Below are 20,133 nucleotides of genomic sequence, written 5' to 3'. Positions count from 1 at the left end.
TAAAGTACAAGTCTTGTGTGTCTCAAAATCTGCAGATGTGATCATGGTCTCATCATCTATTCCTTAGGATTAGCCCAAAGCCAGTCCTTTTCATTTATTCTTCCTTCCTCACAGCATAATCACTATCCCATAACACACACAAAAGAAAATTTAAAAAATAAGACAAAACTGAATCTGTGGTTTTACATATATAGGACGCTCCCAGTAAGAAATTTTTCTTTTGCAGTACAAAAGACAAAAACTTCACTTTATTTTTGCATTTGTTTATAATTATCAGCCTACAATGTTATTATAGATTTGGTCACATCATTCTTGCTTAGATTCATTTAATAAAACATTTATTAATCATTTATTATCACAGTACCTAGCACAGTGCCTAGCATATGATAATGCTTAATAAATGATGATTGCCTGATTGAATGAAATGCACTAATCTATGTGTTGTGGAGATGACAAAGAATAAAATATATCAATGCTGTAAAATTACCCATGCATATAACTTGTAAATAAAAAGCTATTTAATATATATATTATATGTATATGTGTATACACACACACACACACACACACACACACACACACAGTGCCTTGTACTTAGCAGATACTTAATAAATGCTTATTGATTGAGCTTCACAAAAAAAAAAAAGAATAAAACATAGTATCTGCTCTCAATGACTTTATGCTCTAAGAGTAAAGATGACAGAAGATTTAAATAACTATAACAATGTGAGAAATGTATATTAGGGAGTACAAAGTGCCTTATATTCAAAGGAAGGGATTCAGAGAAGGAAAAAAAATCTTCTAACTCAGGGAAGGCAACAGTATGGTGGAATTTGAGATGAACAGGTCCTGAAGGATGGACAAATTTTAACAGGATAAAATCAGGAGATTTCCAAAAGAAAGGAACAACACTAACAAAAAATATAGAGGGAAAGTAGAAGGCATATTTGGCTGAAAGATTTGTTATATATTGAACAAGGTTGGTCTCCTAGATTTTAGAAATGAAAATGACTTTTGAAATGATAAGATCATAGATGTTAAAGCTGAAAAGGACCTTAGGAACTTCTCTGTCACCTAATTCAAAGATAAGAAAACTAAAGCCCAAATAGTTAGTTATTTGCCCAAGATTATGACTATAACTCAGTTCTGTTTCTTACATGTTTTCATGCTCATACTGATAAGGTTTAGATTTAGGGAACCAAAATGAGATTAGGGTTTCTGATGGTCAAGGAGTTAAATGATAAGGTCTAGTGGCAGGTTCGGGGTTCAGGGAACCAAATGGAGAGGTTTGGCTCCCTTGCAACCCCTTGGGATTTGGCGCAAGGATAGGGAGTTTTGGAGACTCCCTTCTGGTGATGCAGAGATTCTCTGTAAAGGAATTTACAGACCTGAAAATCTAGATTGATAAAAGTGGTTTATTATAAGGATTGGAAGTAAGGTTAGAAATCCTGACAGAGAGGCATAAAGTCTGGTTAGGGAAATAGGTGAGGGTAAAGAGAGGGTAACACTGGAAAAGAATATTATCCAATGGGCAAAGGCTCCTTAGCATCCAAGCATAGCATAGCTGGCATGTTTGGAACTTCTACAAAAAGACGATTTTAGTTTGGCTCTTTTATATTGAGTGTCCTAGTCGGGGCTGAGAGAGCCCAAGTTGGCTCAGACCCAGTCGGGGCTTGGACAAGCCTGGATCTCCTATTGGAATTCAAAGGGATGCTTTTTGAATAGGATTTGTAATTGAATCAAAGGTTCTGGTATCCTGGAAAGACAACTTGTCAGGGGAGGATATGCCTCAGCCAGCAGGGGCTGAGAATCTGAAAAGAATCACAGATCAATAGGAAATAGTTTCCTAAAGGGACCACAACCTGCTTCAATACTACTATACTATATAACTGGGACCAGCCTGTTGAAGAGGTTAGAAGTCTATTTTCTTAGGGGATGAGAAACCACGGAGGAATTTTTGTTGTTGTTGCTAGACAGAAGTAACATGTCATTAGAACTGTGCTCTTATAGTAAAATTATTTTGGGAGAAGTATGGTGCATGTATTAGAAGGGGAGGAAAATTTAGAGATAGTAGACCAAGATAAGAAGTATTGAGAGTCCAAACAGAATAAGATCAAGATTGTGAGAAGAAAAAGGGGCAATTAATTTAGAACACATTTCAGAGACTGGCAGGACCAGACATAACTAAAAGGGATAGCGTTTGGCAGAAGACTGATGGTGGGAAACTTTCCTGATTCTTCTAGGATTCTGTGCTTATCTGTGCAATAATCATTTGTTTGCTATCAACAGAGTTAAGAGTTCAAAGTTACTTTGGAGATCAACTATTCTAATCCCTCATTTTATAGATGAAATAACAGATTAAGTTAAAAGTGACATGACACAATCATCCAGGTAATAAGCAGCAGAGACAAGGCATGATTTCAAGCCCTCTAAAGATATATATTATATCCTTATTTATCCCATTTCAATGCTGCTTCCACTTTTGCAATAACTGGTCCTTTTCTGGCTTGGGGCACACATTTCCTTAAAAATATCTTTAAATCTATTTCTTGAGAATAAATAATTGTTGATAATGTTTTCTGGCTTACTTAAATTCATCAAATGTCTTTTTATTGACTTTTGGGTCATCTGAAATTATGACTGTTCAAAGATGATGACATTTCATGAATTACAATAGGGGAACACTACTAATGTTAAAAGTATTAGTTTCTGCAGCAGAGATTAACTTGGGATCAGTAGTAGCACCACATAATTTTCCAAATGTTATTCAGTTTAATCTTTTCCCATCTAATATCTATGCATTGGTAGAATAACTCAAGAGGCAATCTGTGTTCATCATTCTTTTTTTTTCCCCTAGGCAAACTTCTCTTTTTGGTTCTAATACTGTCTTGGCCATTTACAATTTCTTAATTTGTAAAATGAAGTCAATGGACTGGAAGACCTCTAAAAAGATTTTTGGCTCCAAATCTATTATCATTCTATGTTTTATGCCTCCAAGTTTTACACTTACAATTTACTATTAATCAAAAGTTCTTCCTTTTTTAGTCCAATATTCAATTTAGAACCACACACTTCAGAAGAGTACTTTATCTATAGTTGGATGCTAATAATAGCATAATTTAAAAAGTTAATAGTTATTAATCCTTTTTAGTGAAACTAGGGATGATGACTAAGGAACATAGGTAGGCATTCAGACTAAAGGAGCAAAATAAAATTATCTGTTCACATTAGAATTTGCTTGGCACAATTGCTTTACATAAACTATTCTCTGGATTAGTTTCTGATCCTTAGAATTAAAGGGTGATACTACTTTAAATGAAAGTGAGTCCCTTAGCAAATTTATTTATAAAAAACTAAATAACCTGTTGCTACTTTTAAGCTTCTAAGGAACAAAAAACCATAATACTTTTGATTGCAAGTTCTTTATAAATGGGATCCACATCTAACTTAATTGAATTTCACTGAATATAATACTTACTTATTGAATATATATTACAGGCAAAGCCTTTTGTTAGATGCCAAGGAACATTAAAGTGAATAAGATTACATTTCTGTCCTCATGGAAGGCACTCTCTATTTTCTTATAAACTTTTCATTTTGAAACTTCTAGAACAGTATATCAAACAATAGTGACTCAATAAATATTTGACGTTACACTTGATTTTGGCATCAGAATGTTCCCCTCTGGAGAGGATCATTGTTCTCTGCTTTAATGTTATTTTGGAGACAAAACAAAAAATTGGTCAGAATTTAATTCAATCCAATTCAGGTAATCAAAACCTGAATTTTGACTCTAATAGTTGATATACACAGACTTTCAAAAGCACAAAATTCCCAAAATGTCCCAGAAGGCCATGTGGGACTTACACAGCAGCAGCAGATGAGGACAATGGCAAAGGCCTGGAGAACTCCAGCTGTGCCCACCACCCAAGTGAGGCGTAGAAAAAGGATCACCCCAAAAATATTCTGTAGACATGGGAGGTACACACCCATGAAAGTACCCATCTGGGGGCTCTGGAAAGAAAGACATAGAGAAGAAAAACAAAGAAGTTAAATGTCTGTTCAGGAGAGAAGGTGCCCTTCCTCCTTGAATGCCCAAGATATATAATCCTTACCCACCATTATAATTTCAACAGCATAAATAATAGGATAAAGAGTTTCCTGGGAAGAATACACACACACACACACACACACAACACATACACACACAAATGTGAAATCCATACCTTACAGATGAAAGATACCCCACCTTTTATTACAGATAGGTAAGTAGTCCCAAATAAAAATCTATGTTTTATCAATGGGTCGGTCCTCTATAATTTTATATCATCTGCTTCTCAGAACTATGTTCTGAGTTCCTCTCCAAACAGAGATCATCTCCATGAGTAATGGAATAATGACTCAGGTAGAAGAGCTCTTTCCCTTAGTACTACTTAATTTCCATTAGTATTTGGCAAGAATTCCTCAAAAGCAGCCTATAACATGAAAGTTTGGTTTGGAGGCACTTCCTATTTTCAGAGTTGACAAGAATATTAAGTTACATGTTTTTCTATATTTTTATCTTAAGTGAAACTGATTATTGGTTTTATAAAAATTATAAAAAAATGTTATCATCTAACAAACTAGAAAATGTAAGATTTCTTCTCTTGTACTATCCTGATATTCTCTTCCTTTCCTATGGGCAGGGTTTCTTTTACATACTTGTCATATCCCGGGGCTTTACCTTGGTGGGTTTCTTTTTCCCCTCTGTAATATTCTCTGCTTCTTCATGCTCCTTTGCTCCTTGTGTCAAATTAGTATAATTAGCCATGCGGTTAAGTAATGAAGACACTTTTGGCCTAGTGTCCATCTCTTCCTATCAAGAGGAAATAAGTAATTGGGAAGAATGATGAGCATTAAGTGAATAGAAGAGTAACACAAAGCCTAGAAAATTATAAAACAATATGCCAAAGATTAATTATTTCCAAAACTTTACCTTTTCCCTCCTTCATAGGCAGAAAACAAATTCAATTCAGAGAATATGAACGTAAGTACTGTCTTTTTAAAAGAAGACTAAGGCAAATGTATTTTATAAAGGCTTTTCAACTTAGCCCACAACCTAGGGGAAAAAATGTTAAACATCTGTGCAAGATTATCCCCTAGTAAGAGTATTGAAAATATGATTGTTGTCTATAGCACTGTTTTTAGGTTGCTAATATATTCCAATGCATTAAGATCAGATTTTTTCATCACTTTTTAAGAGAGTAGGTGTATAAAAAGGTTTTTTAGTTGATTTTGCTTTTCTTAAAACTTCACTCTATCTCCTGAAGGTAGCTGAGAGAAGATGGTCCTTTATAAAAAAGCAGCATTGAGACAGCAATTGTCCCTTGCTCAAAGTCAGCCAAAGGCAGTGCTGGCTCAATATCTAGGCTAGAGTTCTACAAAGCCTTTCAGAATGAGCTCTATTGTCTCTATTGGGAAATAAATAGACAACTAGATCAGAATTATCAGCATAACTGTACTTTCTATGATGTTTCTGAAACAGGTTTTCAAATGGACATAAATTGTATTGCTTTACACACAAGAGAAGAAATGGCACAGTATAGAGAGCTGGCCTTTGAGTCAGGAAGGCCTATGTTCATATGCTGTTTCTGACATAAACTGATTATATAATCATTGGAAAATCACTTAAACTCTCAGTGACCAAAGCAGTCCCCTAAGACTATAAATAAAAGACAAACTGCTAGATTATTAAATCAGGTGAAAGAAGTTTTCAAACTGAAAGTTCTATATATTGATCACATCTCAGTTATCAATTCCACTCTCACAAATAAGTACTATGGAAAAAGTCCCAGATCAACCCTTTAAGTATTAACTGATCACTGTCATAATCCATATCTGAGATTTCAGGATTTTTTTATTGTTTAAGTAGAAATGCTAAATAAATCACTTATTAAGTGAGATTATAGATATATTAAATTATTAACTATAATTATGAATTAAAACATTAATCAACCATCATTTTATTAAGTAATAGTACTAAGTTAAACTGAGCACAGCTGTCATTGTTTATTGCCAACTAATGGGATAGAAAATACTAGAGAATTCTTGCCAATATTCTTACAGAAGTTTCATGACTGATTACACAGTAATTTCTGTCTCTAGTTTTCTCTGAACTATTACCTCAAAGAGTGCCAGGTTTCTGTCAAAATATTCATCCCCCTCTTCAAAATTGGAGTTGTTGAGATAAGCATTTCGAGCTTTCTTATGCCCATCATCTGTTTTAAAGGGAAAAAAAGGTGGGGGGGAAAAACAATGAATTTCTTAGTGGGATTCAAGTGCCACAGTGGGATTCAAATGCCAGCAAATTAGTGCATCTGCTGTGACATATAAAACACATTTCCTAATAAGAAATAGTGATGAGCAAGTTTTTATTTAAGGTTGCCAAGGATTAGAAAATAGGATTTTCCCTTGAATACTGGTAGTACAAAAGAAGCTGGGAAGAATTGAACATAAATTATTCCAATAATTCTTCAGGCAGTTGTTTGGAAGTTGTTTCAGATAATGAAAGCTCAGAGCCCCATTATCCAGTCACCTGTACAAATAATAACAACCTCACGTTTACATAATACTTTAATGTTTACAATGTGTTTTCTTCACAAGAGTCCTATGAGTTTGTTTAGTTCAATTATTATCTCCATTATTAAAGGAAAGGTAAAGGAGGGTATTAAGTATTATATAACACCTACTACATGCCAGGTACTGTGCTAAGTATTTTTATAAAAATTTCATTTGATCCTCACAACAACCCTTCAAGGTAAGTGCTATTATTATTCTCATTTTACAGTTGAGGAAAGTGAGTCAGAAGTCAAATGACTTATCCAAGATCACATAGCTGATTAGTATCTGAGGACAGATTTGAACTCAGATCTTTTTGATTCCCAACCTAGCATTCTATCTATTGTATTATCACAGTGGGCTGTATAAGGCACTATCCTAGCTTTAATCAACTTTACCATTAATACTGCTAATGGGTAAAAATCTGTTGTTTCAGATCTAAGCTACTTAACAAATTACTTAAAATATATACATATATATAGCCTTAAACAACTATAATATCCCCAGAATTTTCCATAACAAATCCATGCAGAAAAGCATATGCTAGCCTTCAAAGGGGCCTAAAAGTTTGTTCACAACAAAAATGCACCATACAAACATTAATTTCATTTGATCCTTAAAATAGTTCTGAGTAGTATAATTAGATATTTTCCCCATTTTTGCAGAGGACGCTACTGAGCCTTAAAGGGATTTGTCTATAGTCACACAGTATATTTCCTGACAAGTCCAGGCTCTTTCCATTTGCTTTGAGGTTTTTCCCATATTCTTTTTATTTCACACTGAAATGGAAGATTTTCTCATACAGCCAATCTCTTTATACTTCTGTATCAATGATACACCAACTTTAACCAAACTATTCCCTACTTAGGTAATAAAATATGATGTACATTTTGCCACTGAGCTATGAGAGAAAATCAGTTGTCATATTAGGCTAACAGCTCAGTTCAAGGTTATTTTCATTACTAGGCCCCAGTGTGCAACAACTTTCTAAAATTTGTGTCTACAGGATAAAGTTCAAACACCTTAATTTTGCCATTCTTTAATCTTTATACATTATGCTTCTCACCTAAACCAATCTCCCCTTTAATCTTTCCCTTCCATTAGGCTATAAATCATTGTCCCATAAATGATGTCCCATCATTCCATCCCATTTCCTCCAACATTCTGCCCCTTTCTTAAATCACCATACTCACTTATTTTCAATCTCTACTATCTTCTTGACTGCTTACAAACACACCTGTCTCCAACATCTTCAACAAATCTTCCCTTGATCCTACCATCCCTGCAGTCATCCTCTACCTCTTGTTCCCTTTGTGACAAAACTTGAAAAGGACATCTGCCTTCACTTCCTCTCCTCTCAATCTCTCATCTCTTTTCAAGCTGACTTCTGATCTCATCATTCTACAGAAACTGTTCTCTCCAAAGTTACCAGTGATCTAAGTGCCAAATCCAATGATCCTTTCTCAACCCTCATCCTCCTTGAACTTTCTACAACCTTTGATAATGCTCATCACTCTCTCTTTTCCTTGATATTCTCTATGTTTCAAAGCAATTGCTTTTCTAATTCTCTTTCTACCTGTCTGCCCTCTCATCCATCTCCTTTGCTGATTACTCATCCAGTTCATATTCCACAGGGCTCTATGCTAAGTCCTCTTCTTTCCTTTTCTGTATTACTTTCCTTGGTGATCTCATCAGCTTCCATGGATTTAATTATCTCTATGTTGAAGATTCTCAAATCTACTATTTGGCCCTAACATTTCTGCTGTCCTCTAGTCTTACAAATCCCAATGCCTTTCAGACCATCTCAAATTGGCTACCAAGAGATATCTTAAATTCAACATGTCCCAAAAGGAACTTATTTTTCTTCTAGAACTCTTTTCCCCTTCCAAACTTCCCCATCATTTTCAAGAGCACCAACATCCTTCAGTCTCATATGTAATCCAGGAGTCATCCTGAACCCCTTGCTATCTCTCACCCTCCATATCCAAGCCATTGGCAAGGTCTGTGAATTTCATCTTTGCAGTATCTCTTGAATATTCCTCCTTCTGTTCTCGATGTTACTCCCATTCTAGTGATGGCTTTCATTACCTCATGCGCCTAGACTATTGTGATAGCCTGCTAATGGGTCTGCCTGCCTCTCTCCCCACTACAATCTATTTTTTATGTAGCCACTAAAATGATTTTCCTAAAGCTTAAGTCTGATCAAGTCACCTCTCTCCTCACATATCCAGTGGCTCTCTATTACCATCAGGATCACATATAAAATGCTTTGTTGGCACTCAAAGCTCCTCATAACCTAGCTCAACCCCTACCTTTCTAGTCTTATATTTTATATCATCCCAGTACTCTTTGAACTAGTGAAACTGGCCTCCCAGCTACTCGATGAACAAGAAGCTCTATCTCTTGGTTTGGGACATTTTCTCTGGCTGTCTCCCATGCCTAGAATGTTCTTCCTTCTCATCTCCATCTCCTGGCTTCCCTAGCTTCCTTCAAGTTCCAAATGGAATCCCACCTTTTTTTTTCCTTTTTAAAGAATTCCACTTCTTTAAAGTGGAGAAGTGGAATTCTCACAGGAAGCCTTTCCCAATTTCTCTTAATTCCAGTGTCATCCTTCCCTTATTTTTTCTCCCTATTTATCCTGTAAGCTTGTATGTACCTAGTTGTTTGTTTATTGTCTACCTCATTAAATTATAAGATCCTTGAGGGCAGGGACTACCGCGTGTCTTTCTTTGTATGGCCACAGATTAGCACAGTGCCTGGTACACAGTAGGCAGAGATGAGCCAGAGAAAATCCCTGATGATGGAGAAAATATTAATGATGCAGATTAAAGTTAAAAGAATGTTGTATGTATAGTTTTTTCCCCTTCCTCTTTTTGGAAAGCTGGTTGTTAAACATTTTTCACCACACCTCTATTATGACATGACTGACAAACAAGTAAAGGACAAGCAATTGAAACAGACTTGGGGTAGCAGTAGGGAAGGTGTTCAGGAAAATTCTTCCCAGTGCAATCAGGAGGATATTTTTAACCTCTGACTCTAAAAAACAAGGATGGAGATATATTTACATCAGTGAAATTTCTATATTTAAATGTACATGGACACAAAAATTTATTTATTCATATATGAAATGTTTATATATGTGAAATATGCTATCTTAATAGGAATACTGACTTATAGGAGAATTGAAGGTAAATGGCAGTTTTGATATTGTGACCACGGGTAAGTTACTTCTCACCTCCATTTTCCTTATCATAAACTAAGGATGTCATAATGCTTGCACTCCTATTCTGTATGGACCCATTTACTCCTTTATTAAGCAAAGGAATTAGATTCTGAGGTCTCTCAAAGTCTAAATGTATTATCCTATAATAAATGTAGGCTACAATTATTTTTTATAATACAATTTATTTCCTTACAACTATGCTATGATATAGGAAGTAAAAATGTTATTTATATTTTTCAATTGAAGAATAGCACCAGACGTTTTGCAGAGAGGGCTTCAACTTTCATAAGAATGACCATATCACTCTCCAATTAAATCAACTCCAGTAGCTATCACCTTCAAGAGGAATACAATTTTTTTCTCTATTTATTCTATAAACTTGTATGTATCTAGTTATTTGCTTATTGTCTACCCCTTTATCTTATAAGAACCTTGAAGGCAGGGACTACTGCTTGTCTTTCTTTGTATGGCCAGGGATTAGCACTGCTGAAAGAGGATTTGAATCAAGGACTTCTGATTCCAAATCCTGTGTTCTTTCTACAGTACCATAGTACCTCTCCAGGTTCAAACATACTGAAAAGAATATAAGATATGCCAGGAAGTCCGTTTTAGGAAAAAAACAAACAAACTTCTGAGGTGCTTTATCATTGTGTGAGGTGGCATGTCATTCTTAAAAATGACAAATATGAAGAATATAAAGAAAAATGGAAAGACAGGTATATATAAATTTATGAAAGTGACACAGTGTACTGACAGACCAGATGAACAATAGAACTTTGAGCACAAAAACAGAATAAGGAGAGGAAAAAAAAGTTATTTATTCTGTTAGCATTTACCTTATTTAAAAAATGCAAATATTGTTTGCCATCTAGGGGAGAGGGTGGAGGGATGGAGGGGAAAAATCGGAACAGAAACGAGTGCAAGGGATAATATTGTAAAAAAAAATTACCCTGGCATGGATTCTGTCAATATAAAGTAATTATTAAATAAAAATTTTTAAAAATGCAAATATTTCTCATTATATGAGAGTACATTATATGGGGTCAAACTGGTCATATAGTAACTTTAAAAGGTTTTTACCAATATTTGTCTTTTTATTTTAAAAATAGAAAAAGGAGGTAGCAAAGTAAGTGTTTAAGAGGCTTGTTTAATGTCTAAGACCAGCCACAAAAGAAGATGGGGAGCAGTAGCACTTTATTGAAACTGTTGCACAAAGAAACTTGTTTTCTCTCCTAAGCCATCTGTCTACTGGTAACAGAACCTGAGCACCATTATATCTATCTATCCATTTATCCATCCCTATTGGGAGACATACAATCATATCTTGTTTTATTGTACTTCAAAGATATTTCATTTTTTACAAATTGAAGATTTGTGGTAACTCTGTGTCATGCAAGTCTACCAGGGCAACATTTTCCAATATCATGCTTCTCTGTCACATTTTGGTAATTCTTGCAATATTTCAAATTTTATCATTATTATTATATCCTATTGTGGTGGTCTGTGATCAGTGATCTCTGATACTAGTACTATAATTGTTTTGTGATGCCACAAACTGCCACCATTTAAGATGGTGAATTTAATTGATAAATGTTGTGTGTCTTGATTGCTCCACTGACAAATCATTCCTCTGTCTTTCTCCCTCTTCATAGATCACTGTATTCTCTGAGACACAGCAATATTAAAATTAGGCCAATAAATACCCCTACAGTGACCTCAAAGTGTTCAAATGAAAGAAGGAATTAATCAAATGTGGCATTACTATTTTGTTTTAAGAAAATTATAAGAAAACCTTCAGCAATCACCACCCTGATCAGTCAACAGCCATCAACAAGATCCTCCACCATCAAAAAGATTATGATTTGCTGAAGGATCAAATAATGGTTAGCACTTTTTAGTAATAAAATAGTTTTAAATGAAGGCATGTAAATTTTCAGACATAATACTGTTACACACTTAATAGACTACATGATAGCATAGACATAACCTTTATATGCATGGGGACACCAAAAAGTTTGTGTGATTCACTTTATTGTAATATTTGCTTTATTGCAACCCCTTTATTGGAACCAAACCCACAGTATCTCCAATGTTTACCTCTGTGTGTATGTGTATGTATGTATCTATCTCTATAGCAAGGTATGTGTCTCTATAGATATAAGTAAATAAATATGGATATAATGCTTTCTCTCTGACATAATTTTTCAAAGGCTTCTTGTTTCATTGTAAGCAATTTTACATTATTGCAGGGTCACCATTCCTTTTACTTTTCTTCAATAAAAAAAATCACATTCTCATTAATTTAATTGAGGCAATGACTCTTTAGTTGATGAATATGTGGCTGAAATGAACCCAAACTTTATTTTCAATCACATATCTAAAGAAAAACTGAAAGTAGCCTTTATGAAATGTAAACATCTCTATAGATTTTTTTCTAAAGTATTGCTCGATCAGTGACGGACAAAGAATTAAACAGAAGTAGTATGGCACAGTAGAAAGACCACTGGATTTGAAGTCAAAGGACTTAAGTTCAAATCTTGTTTACAGTCTTAAACAATTCATATGCCTCCTCTGGGCCTCAGTTCATCATCTATAAATTGAGAAGGCTGACCTGAATGGCCTCTGGGCCTTCTTCTAACTCCAGAAAACTAGAATTTAATTGGCAGCCCATCCAAAACTATGTATTTTATTAGAAAGGTAGCAGGAAATGGTCTTTACCTTTAGGGAAAAAACAAACAACCATATCGCAGCTCCTTTTTGTCATTTTATCTTCCTTTTTTATCCAACTAGTGTTTGGATTGTTTTAAAAGACATGATTAAGATATATTAAATTAAATAGGAAAAATCACTGGGTCCATTGTCTAATGGAAGAATTTTAGAAATGTTTCTAAAGTCCCATTCTACAATCCTCAGCAATCATCTTGGCTCTGAGTCATTTAGCTAATATTTTTACCTGTCTTGGTATAGATCTTGGCTGGGAAATGTTTCTTAAACTGATCTTAACAATAATCAGCGTCAAACTGTAACTTCTTCCTTTTCTTTTTGAAACCTCACCCTGCTTGCTACACAGTTCTGTATATGATCATGCTGACAGCTTTACTCTTTAATCTTTTGAGTTTTCTCTCAGCCCATCCCTGGGACTTGTGGAAGAGGCCTGGTGAGTAACAGGAGAACATTACAGGGAAAAGACCATACCTTGCTGTCAAAATAAATAAAAGGAATGAAAGGGACTATTATAAATACAATTAATTCAACATATAATGTTTAACAAATACACCCTAATTCTTCATCTAAAAGGGTTAAATTACCACCACCCCCAAAAAGTACCATTACAGAGAGTTACCAAAACTTGTATTGCCAATTACTGAAGCACCTTTAGGGAGAAAACACTAGGATAAATGAAAGGCTTAATAATTATCATTGACTTTTCTTTATCAACTGTTACTTCTAGATTTCATAGATCTTTAAAAAAGGGAAAGAAGACAGTCATCATACCACATTAGTCCTAGCTTAGAGAGTCATTATGATGAGATCTTGAGTATTAGGTGTGGTTAGTAGATGAACTGATCCCTGAGGGAGGCAGGCAAGAAGCAAGATGAGAGTCCAGTTCAACGTCATGGTCCCCCACTCTGGGGAGGTCTTCCAGTCTGAAATCCAAGTTATGTCAAACTCCTGAGTCCACCTTGCCAAGCCTTGTCAGGAATCCCAGTCATGCCCCTGAGGTTAAATTTTCCCTATAACATGAATTTCTGTGCCATCCCAGGGCTGCTGCCCTCCTTTGGGTCAGTCTGCCAGGGCATTCTCTTTCTCCTTACCTCTCTCTCCCATGCCACATGGAATCTTCCCTAACTTCACTAAGCTTCCCAACCTTCCTTCTCCTCCTTCCAGCTAACTAACTCTTTTGGGCTGCTGGGTCCCTTTCAGGATGTAGCCTGGCAGCTAAGGAATGCCCCAATTTCATGGGGTGCTTATCCTTCATATATTCTCTTACTTTATTTCATATTTACCCTTCCCAGTAACTACTGTATCCCCTCATTTGTCTGTAACCTATTCCCCTAAATAAATTCTCTTATCAAAGAGAATGGCCATTGTGAATTCTTCACATGACTGAATCCCAATTTTTGGTGCCTGCCATCATTTGGTAACAAACCCCACATCATAGATCACATCATTGATAGGGGAGAGGATAGTCTACCCTAACAAACACAGGTAAGTTATTCAGTGGAACAAAAGATTAACTGCTCAAAATGGTTAGGAGTTTTATGCAGCTATTGGTAACTAAAAGCAATTAATGTCTGAGGTTACTCTTTCACAGAAAGGCATTATCAGCTGCACGTTTGGCCAGCACTAAGCATACATACACACATACACATAAACACACACACACACATACACACACACACATCCTATGGTTTGTCTGCACTGGACTTAATATCATGTATCAATGGTGAATAAGGCATTATACCTACTCCTCAAGTCTATTGGGTTGGAAGTGGTCAGATAATAAGTGCATGTTGACTAATATTTAATGTTTTTTAAAGGAAAATCTTTTCTAATGCAACTCCTGCCCCATCACATAAAACATTAAATTTCTAAGTACTACCACTTGGAAATTGCTACAGGACAAAAATCTTAAGGAAAATAGTGGAAAAAATTTGTCAGTTTATCAATACTGGATCTCATATAAGACTATAAATAAAGAAATCATCAGAATGATTTGATACAGATTAAAAATTTGAAAGGTCATCCATCAGTGGAATATATAAAATATGCAACATACAGAAGAAATCAAAGCTAATGTTCGATAAACTCAAAGACTTCAGCTTCTAGGTTAGGGACTCATCTGATAAAAATTTCTTGAAAAACTGCAAAGAGTTGGTAGATACTGGGTTTAGAAAAAAAGGTCATACTATGTACTAAGGTAAAATCCCAAATGTATATATGACAAGCATTATGAGAATCATTTCCCAGTTGATAAAGGATCAATGAATTTAAATGTTTAGTTTTCAAAGGAAGAAATCCAAGCTATCAATAATCATATGGAAAAAATACTTCAAATGACTAAGACAAAGGCAAATTAAAGCAAGCTCTGCGGTTCCACATAATAGACTGGCAAAGTTGATGAAAAAAGAAAATGGCAAATATTGGAGGTTTTGTGGGGGAAAAAAGGAACATTAATAAACTATTGGTAGACCTTTGGATTGGTCCAGTCATTCTGGAAAGCAATTTGGAATTATACTCAAAAAATTACTAAAATGTACATACTTTTTGACCCAGATATCCACTACTTGGCAATATCACAAGGACTCATGCTTATAAAAATATTTATGGCAGCTTTTTCATTAGTGACAAAGAATTGCAAATTAAGAGAGTGCTCAACAACTGGGGAACAGCTGAACAAATTATGGCATATGAATAATACTCTATATCATGAAAAATGGAAAAAAAGGATAGTTTCTGGGAAGATTTGTATAAACTGATAGAAAATGAAGTGAGCCAAACTAGAACAACTTATATAATAAATGTGATGCAATGACCAACTACAATTTCAGGAGGGTGATGGTAACATATGTTACCCATCTCCTATAAGAGAGGTGATGTACTCAAGATGCAAAAGCAGACACATTTTTGGGCAAGTCCAATGTCAGAATTTGTTTTACTTAGTTATGTGTATTTGAAATAAGAGTTTTATTTTTCTTCCTTTTTTTTCCCCAATGATACTTACAGATGTGAGAGAAAAAAGATTTTTTAAAATTGAAACTGATGGGTGTGTGAAACTGTTGTTCCCTTTTGATCTGTAAAATTAACAATGAAATTCTGGCCCTTTTGATTCCTGACCTCCCAGACTCAAAGAGTCTATGAGAGAGTGTGTTTCTTAGGGTGGGCCATTTCTAAGGCAAATCATGTGCAATGATAGCTAGATCTCCATTCAAATTCAGGCTGAAAAAGCCTTCAAAGTAATTTCAATTGGGAGATGCTGGTCTGATAGGCTCAAACTGGCCCAGCTCCCCACCAAGATCTGCTCATAAAATAGGTTTCTGCTCTCTTATTTCTCTGCAGAATGTCCAAAGTAGTATACTTTACCTCTTTGGCATAGCTGCCAGAACCCTGCCTGCTGTGAAGGCATTCTCTTCTCAGCAAAAAACCTTTTGTTATTTCTCTGCCAGGACTTTGCCACTGGAGAAATCAGTCTTTTTAGCAAAGCTGGCTTCTCATCCAACAATAAACTTCCCTTTTTGCCACCTAAAACTCTTCGGGTTCGTGAATTCTTTCACGAAGGACTTGCACCAACCAAAAAGGGATTCCCACAACTCTGACTGCCACTAAAAACCCCATCAAAACCATTTCCAAAATTAAAGTTTTGAAAAAGAATGCCATTTGCAAAATACTGCTCTAGGGATACCACTATACTTCTATGTAGAATTTTATACTTTTCAAAATACTTGGAATCTGTTATTTCATTTGATCTTAAAAACATCCTGTGAGATAGGCAAGGGCAAGATAGCATTACCCCCAATTCAAAGTTCTGAGGGGAAAAGAGACTACAGTTAAATGACTAATAAACAGAGCTAGGATTAAAACTCAGGTGTTCTGACTCTTAATTCAATGCTAGGAAGGGAGATAGTGCCAACTTTCTAATATATTTCTATTATATAATTTCTAATATAATGTATAATTAATGTATGTAATATAATGTATAACTAATGTATAATTAATATATTTAAAACAATTTGTACAGCATATACAATAACTCAGCAATGTGTTCCCCAAATGAAAAGGGAATAAAGCACTAGTATCTTTTATTTTTTACATCAAATTCTGAGATTTTTTAATAGAAATAAAGAATATATCCCCTATCTTCTCCACTTTGTACACTTTTTTTATGTGCCTATACCAACCTTTCTCTGAAGATCCAAAAATCCTGCAAAATTTCCCTAATTTTAGACACTATTCTTAAAATACAAAGGAAGGATGAGACAATTAATTTACCAGCACATCCTGCTTGGAAGAGAATGGGAAATATAAAGAGTTGCTTAAAATAATGAAACATTAAAATATAAGTAACCAAAACAATAACAACAAAATGCCCACCAAATAGTCACATAGTAAGGGAGTTGCAAAGTTCAAGATATCATGCAGTATTTGTCTTCTCCCCCTTCTATTTAGTATAACCAACAACAGACTCCTTTAAAGATTATACTGGAACAAAAGGGTTCTAATTCCCACAATCAAGATCATTAACAAACTGGTTTTCTAAATATGGGCAAAATGGGCCATATCAAGGTTCAGGATAATCTCCAAAAGCCCTTATTAAATGATGGCTATGAAAGGTGGAAAAAAGTTGAAAATGATGAGAAAGGAAAGAAAGAAATAAAAAGAGTTTTAGTGAGGAAACTCAATTCACAAGATCTTAAATGTCCAGGTTAGTATATTCAGAGAGGACCACAGAGAGAAGTTGGTCCTCTCAGCAATACTGTACCTAGCAGCTGGCTGTGTTCCCCTGTGATGGAGTTCTGACTTGGGTCTGAAAAACAAACAATCAAAAAAAAAAAAAAAAAAAAAAAGGAAAAATGAATGACAAAAAGAAAAGAAATGAGCAAATGTTAAAAACCTCCCCCCAAATACATTAATAAAATAAAACAAAGTCATGAAAAGTCTGAATGTAACAATTTTTCTCTGTTAAAAAAAAAGAAAAATGAGTTTCAATTAAAAAAAAGATTAGATCATTCCACCAGAGGTTGGAGGATATGAAAAAAGAGCTTTCCCAAGAATTTCACAGTATAAATGAACATATGAAAACATGTTTCAGAAATGTATAGTTAAAAATTCCATTGTTTCACTTCACATCTTGCCAAATAGCAGATGACAAAAACTAACCATGTTTAATGCTTTACTCCCTCAAATTTTTTAAATTAAGAAACATCAACAAATATGGACATTTCCACAAACAGAAAAACAGAGCTGAATATGAAAACATGAAGTTCTATTGTGTATGAAAAACCTCTATTGCTAATTTCCTACTCTCCAAACTCTTTCCCTAACCATAAAAGCTTAATTTTATAATATATAGTCAAACAAGACAAATTTACATCAGTCCTGTCTGAGAAAGTATCTCATTCTGACAAGGGAGCCCCCAACCTCTCTAAAACTCCTTCAAGGAGAAAATCTCCTTGAATTCTGGCTTCTGGCCTCAGGACAAACAGCTTCATTCTATTATCTAGGAGGGGCTGGTTGAGTCTTAAGCTGGAGAATTCCAACCCTATTGAATTGAAGAGACACCTATTCAATTCTAAGATTTTCTATTCAATTCCAGATCAAGCTAAAACCCAGCGGCTCATCAAGAGCAAAAAATTCAGCTTGTAGCTAAGGCTTCTATTATAAAAAGAGACAATTTTAAACTCACTCTCGAAGAGGGCCTAACATACCACTGCCATGCCATGCCATGTCATGCCAAGGAAATCTCTGCCCGATGAAATAATATTCTTTCAGCGATACCCTCTCTATCTCCCTCACCTATTTCCCTAACAATATCTCTCTGTGGGGACCTTGCCACTAAGGAATTCAGTCTTTCTATTCATGCATAACAAAGGCTGACTTCCCAATGCCAATAATAAACCTCTTATCAATCTAGGTTTTCAGGTTCATAAATTCCTTTACAAAGAACCTCTCCTCTGCCAGAAGGGGGTTCCCACAACTCCCTACCTTGTGCCAATCTTAAAGGGGATTTAAGGGAGCCAAACCTCTTCGTTAGGTTCCCTGAACCCCGAACATGCCATTAACCTCATCATTTAACTCCCTGACCACCAGGAACCCTAATATCATCATTTTGGTTCCCTGAATTTAATCTCATCATTTTGGTTCCCTGAATTTAATCTCATCATTTGGTTCCCTGACCAGTAATCGAGAGGAGGCTACCTTGAATCTAATCTCATCAATTCTATATCTATCATATCCATTTATTATAATTATTGTTCTATATACCTGTATATTGATAAACACATATGTGATGGATTATAATCCATTAACTTTTTGCCTAGAGATCCTTGTCTCATCATCATGTCTTTTGAAGTCATGATTGGTCATTGCATTTGATTTTGTTTATTTCATTCTATATTGGTTCATAAAAATCTTCCTAGGTTTCTTTAAATCCTATCCCTTAGTCATTCTTGCAGTGAAATAGTATTCTAATACTGTATCACAGTTTTTTAAGCCATTCCCTAATAAGTGGAAACCACTTTGTTTTGAGGTGTTTTTTTTTTTTTAAGCATCATAAAAACCTTCTATAAATATTTTTCTACTTATTAGTCCCCTCCTGTCTTTCATCTCTTTGTGGCATATGCCTACTAGTTGGTCCCTGGATCAAAGGGAATGCACAGAATAAAGGCTTCTTGTATACAATTCCAAATAGTTTTTCAGAATGGCTGTCCCCAACATTTACAATTACACCAACAGTGTATTAGTAGTGTGCCTTCACTTTCACTGGCACTCCAATAACTGCCATTTCTCATTTAGTCATCTTTGACAACTTGATGAATATGTTTTAATGTATATTTCTACTGCTAGTAATGACTTTAAATTGCAGAGTGAACTGAGGAGTATCAAAAGAACACAGAGAATATAAATAAAAATACAAACAGAAAAACAAATGCAGACTCATTTTTAAGGTTTTTTAAAAAGGCAATTTTATTTGCATGACCTATCACTTTCTATTCCAAATATATCCTTTTTAATTAGGGAGCCACTCTTTGTAAGAAAAGATAAAAAAGACATATTTCAGCAAAATCAATCAATTTATTACCTGTTTCTATCAGTATATACTAGTATACCAGACTTTGATATCTGTATCCTTGATCTCTATCAAGATGTGACAAGGATACATTTTTTTCAGCTCTTTTCCAAAGCCAAACCTAAATGATGCTCATAACTACACAGCACTCAGTTTTGTTGGTTTTTTGTTCTTTCCATTAGTAAGAATACTCCCTTTTGTTCCTTTGCAGAGGTCAGATTTGTAAATATAAAAAAATGCATATAACGTCAATTTTTTAAAGGTGTTTATCAGGTTTAATGAATTTTTTCTTTTACAAAATTCTTTGTTTTAAGGAAAGGCTTTTTGGCAGAAAGGAAGGGAAGAAATATGAGAAAAATTATGTTGGCACCTTGGATTCCCTTTCACTTCAGCTCTGAGAACAGCACACCAAGGTAGGTGCTGGCAGGTGGTAGGTACCATGTGTTTCCTGCTCTGTGTATTATCATAATGTTTTCTTTTCTTTTTCTTTTTCTTTTTTTTTTTTTTTTTGGCTGAGGCAATTGGG

The 20,133-nt window shown here is 34.9% G+C and overlaps 1 protein-coding gene across 4 annotated transcripts in view; it reads right to left on the bottom strand.

Annotated features, from left to right (window-relative positions):
• SLC12A6 (solute carrier family 12 member 6) overlaps window positions 1–20,133 on the bottom strand; it is a 104,209-nt gene that overhangs the window by 25,930 nt on the left and 58,146 nt on the right. For 2 of the 4 annotated variants that reach the window (XM_051976980.1, XM_051976983.1), the window contains exons 2-5: window positions 17,301–17,345; window positions 6,163–6,257; window positions 4,724–4,855; window positions 3,868–4,014 (exon numbers count right to left, since the gene is read on the bottom strand). In XM_051976980.1, the coding sequence (XP_051832940.1) occupies window positions 3,868–4,014; window positions 4,724–4,855; window positions 6,163–6,257; window positions 17,301–17,345 (419 nt within the window). The remainder of the gene's footprint in view (window positions 1–3,867; window positions 4,015–4,723; window positions 4,856–6,162; window positions 6,258–17,300; window positions 17,346–20,133) is intronic. The other 2 variants (XM_051976981.1, XM_051976982.1) reach the window with 2 other exon arrangements.

Source organism: Antechinus flavipes, chromosome 2, assembly GCF_016432865.1.
Source record: "Antechinus flavipes isolate AdamAnt ecotype Samford, QLD, Australia chromosome 2, AdamAnt_v2, whole genome shotgun sequence".
In the NCBI taxonomy this organism is placed as follows: Eukaryota; Metazoa; Chordata; class Mammalia; order Dasyuromorphia; family Dasyuridae; genus Antechinus; species Antechinus flavipes.
This window is presented reverse-complemented; position numbering and strand designations above follow the sequence as displayed.